Source organism: Lemur catta, chromosome 1, assembly GCF_020740605.2.
Source record: "Lemur catta isolate mLemCat1 chromosome 1, mLemCat1.pri, whole genome shotgun sequence".
Taxonomy (NCBI): domain Eukaryota; kingdom Metazoa; phylum Chordata; class Mammalia; order Primates; family Lemuridae; genus Lemur; species Lemur catta.
This window is the reverse complement of record NC_059128.1, coordinates 144,242,621-144,254,496: the sequence shown is the minus strand read 5'-3', so window position 1 is coordinate 144,254,496 and position 11,876 is coordinate 144,242,621. Positions and strand designations below refer to the sequence as shown.

At 37.3% G+C, this 11,876-nt stretch overlaps 1 protein-coding gene across 1 annotated transcript; it reads left to right on the top strand.

Moving 5' to 3' along the window:
• Positions 1–3,603: 3,603 nt before the first annotated feature.
• Positions 3,604–5,669, top strand: LOC123641168 (cysteine and glycine-rich protein 2-like). Its single transcript, XM_045555693.1, has one exon. The coding sequence runs from the start codon at positions 3,820–3,822 to the stop codon at positions 4,399–4,401; it is 582 nt and encodes a 193-aa protein (XP_045411649.1). The 5' UTR covers positions 3,604–3,819; the 3' UTR covers positions 4,402–5,669.
• Positions 5,670–11,876: the final 6,207 nt, after the last annotated feature.

Sequence of the window (11,876 nt, the reverse complement as noted above, 5' to 3'; positions counted from 1 at the left end):
AAAAACTTTAATCTTAAGGACCATTTTGTACAACTGTATGCAAATCAATTGCATAAATAAAAAATAAATTTTCTATAATTGAGAGTATAGATGAAATGGATAATGAACTAGGAAAATATAATTTGCTAAAATGACTCCAATAGAGATAGGAAGTTTTAACAGGCTAATTTTCATAAAGGAACTAGAAAAGATTATCGAAGAGTTACCCCATAAAAAGAGCACTAGGTCAGATGGTTTCTCAGGGGAAATCTACCAAGTCTTCACAGACCAGTTAATCCTAATGCTGTACAATCTGTTCCAGAACACTGGAAAAGAAGAAATGCTTTCAGAGTATTTTTATGAAGCAAAGATAGCATTGATCCCTGTGATAGGTTGCAAAAAATAAGCTAATTCTTCACTTGTCCTAGATCCACATACTTTGGAATTTTGTTGTGCTGTCCCACTCTGACTCTGGGCCCAGGCATGTGACTTGCTTTGGTCAATTGGCTTTTTCACAAACCTGATGCAAGCAGGGGCTTGAAAAGCACTTATGCAATTGAACTTGCTCTCAGTTTGCTCTCTGCCTTTGTCACAAAAGTTTTGTGCCTGATCTAGCCTGACCAAAGCCATCCAGGACCAGTCATAGACAGTTGACATGTAGGACCTACAGCCCCAGACATGTAGGTCCAGAGGACACCAGGAGCACTGCCCGGCCAAGTCCTGCCTAAATCACCAGTCTACAGATTCGTGAGCTAAATAAATATTGATTGTTTTAAGGCCTTGAGATTTAAAGTGATCTATTACACAGTAGTAGATAACTGACGCAGAAATTGGTGCCAACGTGAAAACCTAATATATGTGACATTGGAACTGGGCTGTGGATGGAGACTGGAAAAATGGTGACAAAACCATTATAGGAGGCTGAAAAAATACAAGGAAACATAGAGGGGACTGGGGAAAATGTCAGCCCATGTCACCACCTGTGGTGGCTTGGAAGATAGCAAATGTGCTTTTGGTTCATAAAGTGAACTCCAATTAGACACATAAAAGCCACAAAACTTTTTAGAGAGATATGCTAATGAAAGTGCATTAACCTGAATAAAAAGGGAATAATGTTAAAGACTCTGGGCCTCCAAATTTCTATGGGCAAGAAGCAGGCTGAGGAAGTTGCTCAAAAGGCATAGTTTCCAATGCCCTCTTCAGAAGTGTTCAAGCAAGGCAATAAAAAGTGAAAGGTGCCATAGCGAGTGAAGCCAGAAGTCAAGGAGAACATGGATCGGGATGCCACTTTCGGTGTGGCAGACACACTCTAATATGGCCTGCGGTGATCTCTGCCTCCTGGCATTCACATGCCTCCTCTTGACTGCAAGTGGGACCTGTGACTTTCTTCTAACAGGATATGGCAAAGGTGATGGGATGTTACTTAGTAATTATTACACAAGATTGTAACTTCCATTGTCCTCGCAGACTAATGACTCTCTCCCTTGCTGGCTTTGATGAAATAAGCTGCCCTGCAGAGACACCCACATCACAAGGAATGGAGGGCAGCTTTGGCCAACATCCATCAAAGGACTAAGGCCCTCAGTCCAATAATTCATAAGGAACTGAGTCCTGCTAGCAGCCACGTGAGTTTGGAAGTGAATCCTTGCCAGCTGAACTTCAGATGAGACCCCAGCCCTAGCCAACACTTTGATGGCAGCCTTGTGAGAGGCTGAAGTAGAGGGCTTAGCTAAACTGTACCTGCATTCTGATCTGCAGAAACTCAGATAATGGGTGCTGTTTTAAGTCACTAAAATTATGGCAATATTATTATGTAGCAGTAGATACCCAGGGAAGAGAACTGGAGCCTAGTTATAGAACATTCCTCATCTATAGGGGCACCTGGCAAGACTTTCCCAGTGGGATTTTGGAATTGCTATGGGCCAGTGACTGCTATGTGCTTTCCATTCTTACACTTTCCAGATGATAGTACTTTTGCAATTATCCTGTCCTTGTTTCATCCACTTATGTTAGATATGTGGGGGTCAGATCATTTGACTTTTAGTTCATACATTTTTGGATCATGAGTAGCAACACCCAGACCTTATGTAGATCATGAGATCTTGAATTTTGGACCTGATGTCATGTTTGAGATTTAGGAGGGCTCTGATGTGGGAATCTGCATATTATACATGTGGGAATGATGTGAATAATTGTGGCCATTAGGGAAAACTTCGATAGTTTGCAAAAATGGCCCCCAAATGCAGTGGCTCATGCCTGTAATCAGCACTTCAGGAGGCTGAGGTGGGAGGATCACTTGAGGCCAGGAGTTCAAGACCAGCTGGGGCACCATAACAAGACCCCACCTTTACAAAAAAATTTTTTTAAAAAGTAACTGGGTATGGTGGCACGTGCCTATGGTCCTAGCTACACAGGAGGATCGCTTGAGCCCAAGAGTTCGAGGCTGCAGTGAGCTATGATTGCGCCACTGCACTCCAGCCTGAGCAATAGAGTGACACCGTCTCAAAAAAAAAAAAAAATCGTCCCAAATGCTTCACACCTAATTGTCTGTATACATTTTGTTGCATATCTTTGCCAGTCCTCCTATTCTGACTCTTGGATTGGCTGTGTCACTTTCTTTGGCCAATGAGATGTTAGCAAACAAGATATAAGCTGAAGCTTGAAAATAATTTGCTTGATTGAATTTGCTCTCTCTTGCAGGAGTGCCATAACTATGATAACATGACTGGGAGGAGGCCGGGCACAGTGGTTCATGCCTGTAATCCTAGCACTCTGCGAGGCCAAGGCAAGAGGATTTCTTGAGGTCAGGAGTTGGAGACCAGCCTGAGCAGGAGTGAGACCCCATCTCTATTAAAAATAGAAAGATTAGCTGGGCATGGTGGCATACATCTGTAGTCCCAGCTACTCAGGAGGCTGAGGCAGGAGGATCGCTTGAGCCCAGGAGTTTGAGGTTGCTGTGAGCTAGGCTGATGCCACGGCACTCTGGCCCGGGCAACAGAGTGAGACTCTTGTGTCAAAAAAAACAAAAACAAAAAACATGACTAGGAGGATAACAAACACATGACACAGAGCCTGGTCATTCCAGGGGCTCCAGCCAGCAGTAAGTTAAATCCCATATATGTAAACTGGCCAAGCCAACATCAAAATCACCTAGCCAATCACCTCAGCTACATGAGCAGTAAACATTTTATTGTTGTAAGTCTCTGAGGGTTTGTAGTTGCTTGTTAGGCAACATTATTGTGACAATAGATAACTGATATAATACCTAACTTCATGAAGTTTGTACAAAATATTAATAAAACTACCGATCAAATTCCTATTAATATCAATGAAATTATCAATTTTATCAGATTATGTATAATTTATTTACTATAAACTATATTTATAAATGCCCTATTTATTAAATATCAAATTAATATCAATAAAATCCAAATACAATATCAGCAAACAGAAACCAATAGGGAATTGAAGATGATATATCATGACCAAGTGCAGGTTACTCCTAAATGGTTCAGGATTAGGAAGTCAATGAATATAATTCTGCATTTTAACAGGTCTAAAAAAGAAAGAAATTCAATTATATCTGCTGAAAAGGACCTTGACAAAATTTAACAGCCATTCCTGATTTTTACAAAATTGATAAAATCCAGCACCTACTTAATGAGGAAACACTAGAGTTGTTCCTGCTAGAATCAGAAACAAGTCACTCCACTTCCATTTAATATCACCAATATAGTCAGATTAAAAAAAAGACATAAAGTCTCTCTGACTGCTCACGCCCTGCCTTGGCCCGGCCTCGCTAGCTCCGCCTGTGGTGCGTGCTCCCACCTCGGACCTGAAATGCCTGTCTGGGGAGGTGGAAACAAGTGTGGGGCCTGCGGGAGGACCGTGTACCATGAGGAAAAGGTACAGTGTGATGGCTGGAGCTTCCACCGCTGCTGCTTTCTGTGCATGGTTTGCAGGAAAAATTTAGATAGCACAACGGTGGCAATTCACGACGAAGAGATCTACTGCAAATCCTGCTGTGGAAAGAAGTATGGGCTGAAAGGCTATGGTTATGGCCAGGGCGATGGCGTGTTCAACATGGACTGTGGTAAGAGGCTGGGCATGAAGCCAGAGAGTGTTCAACCTCACAGGCCTACAACCAATGCAAACACTTCTACATTTGCTCAGAAATACGGAGGTGCTGAGAAGTGTTCCAGATGTGGGGATTGTGTATATGCTGCAGAGAAGATAACTGGAGCTGGAAAGCCCTGGCACAAAAACTGTTTTCAGTGTGGCAAGTGTGGGAAGAGTCTTGAATCAACAACTCTAGCTGAACAAGAAGGTGAAATCTATTGTAAAGGATGCCCTACAAAGAACTCTGGGCCCAGGAGATCTGGCTATGGCCAAGGAGCAGGAGCTCTTGTTCATGCCCAGTAAAGGTGTAAACCCGGAACTAAGCATCACACGCTGAGAATCTCTTCATAATCTAGGCGCAGACAATCTTGTGAAATTCTACCAGCATTAGGTACTGTATATCCCTGTACTTGGATAGGCTGGCTAACTTGTAGGAAAAGAGCACTGCATCTTTTTCTTTATTCACCAGCATTTTCAGGAACCATTTCTTTTACATTTTAAATAAAACTTGAGTTTGGGAAAAAAAAGACATAAAAATAGGAAAGGAAGAGATAAGAGTTAAGAGAATTGATGCTAAAACTAATGCAAATGTTAAGAAAATTCAGTAAAGCAGCAGAATATAAAGTTTTAGTATAAAAAGAGTAGTGTACATACATACTACCAATAATAATTACATATTGTGAAGGACAGGAGCCCAATTATAATAGCAACAAAAAAAGTTAAAATACTTAGAAGTAGAGCAAACATTTGAAAAAGCTTTAAAAACATTCCTTAAAGGTATAAAAACAAACTTGAGTAAAAGGATTACTGAGAATCACAAAGACTTAGTGTGATCCAAATAAAATACCAAACTTATTTTTTGGAAGGAGGTAGATAGGCCTGGATCTAGGCAATGTGATTCTAAAGTTCCCTTGGAAAAGCACACAAGAAGAAACAGCTAGGAAAACTCTTTTGAAAAAGAAGTTCAGTAAGGTCCACCAGCCCATTAGATAAAGCTGCTAAAAAACATGTGGTATTTAGTTCAGGAATAGACAGAGCCACAGAATAATAAGTCCCAAAATAAACATAATTACATGTGGACCTTTAGTATTTGAGAAAGATGTTGGTTTGAAACACAGGGAAAAGATGGACTTTTGAATACATAATGTTAGGAATTTGGATAGCCATATGGAAAAATATAGAATTAGAATCATGCCTCATAAACCAGAATAAGTTCCAAATGTATCAGAGAGCTAAATATAAAATGTGAAATCAGACAAGTCCTAGAAGAAAACATGGAAGAATTCATTTATAATCTGGGAGTGGGGAAAGCCTCTCATGGCTCAAAATCCGGAAGCAAAAAATACAAAGATTCATATATTTAACTATGTGAAAATTGAATTTTATTTTTGTCATGGTAAAAAAAAAGCATAAGAGAAATCAAAGGACAAATGGCAAACTGTGAGAAAATAGTTGTGATTTACCTCAAAGACAAAAAAGTAATCCTCCTAATATATAAAAGACTTAAAAATTGAAAAAAAAAAGGCCAGAAACCCAAAAGAAAAATAGTCAGAAACAACAACAAAAGGCCATCTGCCAGAAAAAAATGCAAATACTCTTTAAGCATATTTTTAAATGCTTATTGACCAAAATCCAAAAGTTTGATAAAATTCTCTGTTACTAAGGCTGTGGAGCAACAGGCATTCTTACATTTCTGGTAGGAGTATAACTTTGCGTAACTCCTATAGAGGGAAATTTGGCAACATTTAACAAAACTAAATATGAGTATGATTGAACAAATCCAGTAGGAATCTGCATCAAGACACAATTCCAACATACACAACAGCATATGTATAAGGTTATTGTGAAATTATCAATAATAGCAAAATATTTGGAAAAAAGCAAATATGCATCAATATAGGCCATGGTCCATCCACACAATAAAAAAGAATGAGGAAGATCTGTATGTACCAATTTGGAGTGAACTCCACAAACACAGGACAGTTCTCTACTTAGTTCTTTTATTTCCCTCAGCAAAGTTTTATAGTTTTTAGTGTACATGTCACATGTCATACACATATGACAGAATGTCATACACATATTCTGTTAAATTCATTCCTAAGTATGTAATTTTAAAAAATTTTTATTGTGATAAAATATATGACATAAAATTTATAATTTTAATCTTTTTTAAGTGTACAATTTACTAGCATTAAGTATTAACACATTCACAATGTTTTGTCTCCGTCACCACTGGACAATTCCAGAACTTTTTTATCATCCCAGACTGAAACTTCTTACCCATTAAACAATAACTCCTATTTTCCCTTTCCCCAGACCCTGAAATCCACTATTCTACTCTACTTTCTTTCTCTATGAATTTGCCTATTCTTGGTATCTCATGTAAGTGGAATCATACACGTGTCCTTTTGTGTCTGGTTTACTTCATTTAGCATAATGTTTAATAGCTAATAGTTTAATGTTTTAAAGGTTCATTCATGGTTTAGCAAGGCTACCTAGTATTTGTATAACACATTCTGTTTACCCATTCATCCATCAGTGGACAGTTGAGTTGTTTCCACCTTTTGGCTATTGTAAGTAGTGCTGCTGTGAACATTGATGTATAAATATCTGTTTGAGTCCCTGCTTTCAATTCTTTTGGGCATTTACCTAGAAGTGGAATTGCTGGATCCTACGATAATTCTATGTTTAACTTTTTGAGGAACCTCTATACTGCTTTCCACAGTGGCTGCACCATTTTACATTCCCAACATAAGGGATCCAGTTTCTCCACATCCTTGTCAACACTTATTTCCTTTTAGGTACTTATTTATTTTTTGATAACAGCCATCCCAGTGGATGTGAAGTGGAATCTCATTATAGTTTTGATTTGTGCTTCCACGATGACAGGTGATGTTGAGCATTTTTTTATGTACTTACTGGACATCTGTATATATTTAATTGTTTTGATGCTGTTGTAAAGGTATCAAGACAAATATATACAGATGGCCAATTAGTACATGAAAAGGTGCTCAATATCAAAAATTTCATTTTCAATTGTTTTTGCTAGCACATAGAAATATTCTGTGGTATTCTACAGCATATAGAGTTATTCATTGCTAATGCATAAAAATTTATTTTTGTTTGATCTGGTTATCTTGGAACTTTATGAAATTCACTTATTAGTTCTGGTATTATTTCTTATCAGTAGAATGTGCAGGATTTCCACATATCATATCATATCCTCTGTGACAAAAAATCAGTTTTTCTTCTTCCTTTTCTCTTTTTTAATTTTTTTATTTTTTTTTTAAGAGACAAGATTTATTCTGTAGCCTAGGTGCAATCATACCTCACTGTAACCTCGAACTCCTGGGCTCAAGGGATCCCTTCAGCCTCCTGAGTAGCTGGGACTACAGGCACGCGCCACCACTTCTGGCTAATTTTTCTATTTTTAGTAAAGACAGGTATTGCTCTTGCTCAGGCTGCTCCTGCTCCAGTGATCCTCCCACCTTGGCCTCCCAAAGTGCTAGAATTACAGGTGTGAGCTACCGCACCTGACTCTCTTACGATTTTTCTGAAGATTTTTTTGTGTGTGTGTCAGTTTTAATAACTTGTACCTTTCAAATAATCTCCTTTTTTAATGTGTCAAATTTATTAGCATAAACATTATTTGTAATATTCCCTTATTAGCCTTATTTGTCTATAGTGATGTCTCTCCTTTCTCTTCATTTCTGAAATTAGTAATTTGTATCTTCTTCTTTTTTCCTTAATTAATTGATCCTTTCCTTTTCTATATGATCATAGCCTTTATATTCTATTGATTTCTACTCTGTATTTTTACTTCAGGTTTAATTTGCTTCACTTTTTCTAGCTTTTCAAGGTGAAAACTTAGATCACTGATTTAAGACATTTCCTCTTTCCTAACATGAGCATTTAATATTACAAATTTCATTGTATTCACTTCTCTAACTGTATCCCATAAATTTTCATATGTTTCTGTTATTCAGTTCAAAATGTTTTCTGATATCCCTTTTTTTAATTCATAGGTTAATTTCCAAGTATTAGGGGATTTTCCAGGTATCTTTTTGCTATAATTTAATTTTACTATTTAATGTGGTCTGTATGGTCTAAGAATATACTTTGTATAAATTGACATTTGTTTTCTGGCCCAGATAGTTTAATCTTGGGGAATGTTGTGTATGCATTTGAAAAGATGTGTTTTCTGTTATTGAATGTTCTGTAATTGACAATAATGTCAATTTGGTTCATGGTGTTATTCAAGTCTTTTATATCCTAACTGTTTTTCTGTGTACTTGTTATATCAATAACTGAGAGAGTAGTAAAATCTCCAACCATAATTGTGGATTTCTCCATTTTTCCTTTTAGTTCTTTCTGTTTTTCTTCATGTACTTTGAGGTTCTGTTCCTTGGGCATATACATTTGGGATTGTTATGTCTTCTTGATGATTTGACCCACTTATCATTATGAAATGCCTCTCTTTATCCCTGGTAATATTTTTTGTCCTGAACACTGTTTTTCCTGATATTAATATAGCTATTCCATCATTTATATGATTAGTGTTTGCATGGTATATCTTTCTTTAAATCATTTAAATTTTAAACTACTAATATTTGAACTCTAAACATTGCCTTTTAATTGGAGTGTTTAGAGTCCATTTACATAATGTAATTATTGACATGGTTTGTTTAAATCTAACATCTTGCTATTTGCTTTCTATTTGTTCCAAATGTTAATTGTTATTTTTTCCTCTTTTACTGCTGCCTTTTGAGTTATTCGAGCATTTTTTATTATCCCGTATAATCTCTACTATTGGTTTATTGGTTATATCTCTGTGGTGGATACTGTTAAATGCTGCTCAGATCTCAAGAAATCAAGAAATACTTCAAAAAGTAATTATTGTTCCCTTTGCTGAGATTCATGTTGACAGATAGCTTTGTGCTGACAGATCCTTCAGGGATTGCCTTGGTGGTAGACAGCCACCTTGCTCAAGGTCATTCCCCTACATCCTGTGCTGGCTGCAGGAATATTAAGGTCTGACTGCCCTGGTCCAACTCAGCAGAGTTCTGAAGAGTCATTCTAGCTCCGTAGCTTCATGTGGAATTGTCCAAGGTTATTATTGGGCTAGCATAAGAACCTAACTTCTTACCCTGCCTCCTCCTGTTTGTGTCCCCTTCCGTCCACAGGTATTTGTCCCAAGAGTACTCCCAAGAGTACTTAATAAGCACCCTGCACACTAAACTTCATCTCTACTCATAAGAACTCAACTTGCATCAACTTCTTTGTTCTAGTCTTTAGTGGTTGCTCTAGGTGTTGCCAATATGAATATTTTAACCTATTACAATTGTGTTAGTTTGCTTGGGTTGCAATGACAAAATATCATGGGTTGGGTGGCCTAAACAACAGACATTTATTTCTTCACAGTTTTGGAGGCTAGAAGTCCAAGATCAAGGTATTGGCAGGTTTGGTTTCTCCTGAGTCCTCTCTCTGTGGCTTACAGATAGCCACTTTTCTCACCATGTCCTCACATGGCCTTTTCTCTGTGCATGTGTGTTCTGGTGTCTCTCCTTCTCTTCTTAGAAGGACACCCAGTCGTATGGATTAGAGCCCCATGCTTATGACCTCATTTAATCTTAATTACCTCATTACAGGCCCTGTCTCAAAATACAACCACATATGAATTTTAGGGGAACACAGTGCAGTCCATAATAACAGTATACTTTTACATAATGTGCCACTTTACTTGAAAATATTGTAAAAACTTCTGTGTATTTTCTCCCTCCTGTCCTTTGTGCTGCTGTTGTTATTGTATAGTTGGCATACTTTGTTATTGTATAATTGGCATATATTGTTAATATTTTCAATTTAAACAATGATCTTTTAAAGAAACTAAAAAATAAAAAAACAATGAATTTTACGATTACTCCCATATTATCATTTCTGGTACTCCTTATTCCTTTGCATACATTCAAGTTCCCATGTGGTTATCATTTCCTTTCTGCATGAAGAACTTCTTTTGACATTTTGTAGTGCAGTTTGGTTGACAGAGACTTCTTTTGGCTTTTGTTTGTCTGAAAAAAGTATTTATTTTGGCTTTTTTCTTTTTCTTTCTTTCTTCTTTTCTTTCTTTTCTTCTTTCTTTGTCCTTTTCTTTCTTTTCTCTCTTTCTTTCTCTTTCTTTCTTTCTTTCTTTCTTTCTTTCTTTCTTTCTTTCTTTCTTTCTTTCTTTCTTTCTTTCTTTCTTTCTTTCTCTTTTCTTCCTTCCTTCCTTCCTTCCTTCCTTCCTTCCTTCCTTCCTTCCTTCCTTCCTTCCTTTCTTTCTTTCCTTCCCTTCCTTCCTCCCTTCCTTCCTTTCTTTCTTTCCTTCCCTTCCTTCCTCCCTCCCTCCCTCCCTTCCTTCCTTCCTCCCTCCCTCCCTTCCTTCCTTCCTTCCTTTCTTCGATAGGGTCTCTATTATTGCCCAGACTGGAGTGCAGTGGCATCATCATAGCTTACTGCAGCCTCAAACTCCTGGGCTCAAGTGATCCTCCTGCCTCAGCCTCCCGAGTAGCTGGGGTTGCAGGTGCTGGCCACCATGCCCTGCTAATTTTTCTATTTTTTGTAGAGATAGGATCTGGCTATGTTGCTCAGGCTGATCTTGAACTCCTTATCTCAAGCAATCCTCCCACCTTGGCCTCCCAAAGTGCTGGGATTATAGGTGTAAGCCACCATGCCCACCCACCCTGCCTTTATTTTTGAAAGATATTTTCTCTGAGTAGAGAATTCTAGTTGACAGTTTTGTTTTTTCTTTTAGTACTTAAAGATACTGTTCAATTTTGTTCTGATTTGCATAATTTCTGATGAGTTTTTGTCCTCTATCATTCTTAACCTTTTTTTCTCCCTACATGTCTTTTTCCTCTGCCTGCTTTTGTGATTTTCTTTTTATCACTGATTTTCAACAATTTGATTATAATTTGTCTTTAAACCCATGATGTTTATTGATCTCCTTGGATCTGTGGGATTATAGTTTTCATCAAAGTTGGAACAATTTTGGCCATTATTTCCACAGTTTTTTTTCCTGTGCTCCTCAGGACTTCAGTTAGACATTTGTTAGACAATTTGATATTTTCTCACAGGTCACAGAGTCTCTGTTCACTTTTTTCCAGTCTTTTTTCCTCCACATATGTATTTGTGCTAGTTCCTATTGCTATGTCTTCAATTTCACAGATCTTATTTTTCTGTAGTGTCTAATCTGCTGTCAGTTCCATCCAATTCATCTTTTTAAGAAAGGATACTGTATTTCTTTTATCTCTAGAAAGTCCATTGGTTCTTTTATATGTATATGTATATATCTTATTCTCTCTTTATTATGTTTATATTTTCTTTTAAATATTTGAGCATATTTCATGCCTGTAACCCTGACACTCTGAGAGGCTCGAGGTGGGAAGATTGCTTGACCTCAGGAGTTCGAGAATAGTCTGAGCAAGAGCAAGATTCTGTCTCTAAAAAAAAAGAAGACTATTTTAAATATTTGAGCATATGTGTACTAGCTTTTTAAAAATCCTTGACTAATTACTCCATCATCTCTGTCATTTCTGTGTCTGTTTTAATTGACTGATTTTTCTGTTGCTTTTGGGTCACATTTTCTTGCTTCTTCCTATGTCTAGTGATTTTTTTTTAATAGATGTTGGGCACTATAAATTTTTTGTTACTAAGTACCAGATTTGTTGAAGTCCTTTAAAAAGTGTTGGTCCTTTGTCTGGTGGGTAGTTAACTTATACATCAGATTGATCATTTCAAGG

Coding starts and splice junctions, on each gene's coding strand:
- LOC123641168 (XM_045555693.1), top strand. CDS start 3,820: ATGCCTGTCTGGGGAGGTGGAAACAAGTGTGGGGCCTGCGGGAGGACC.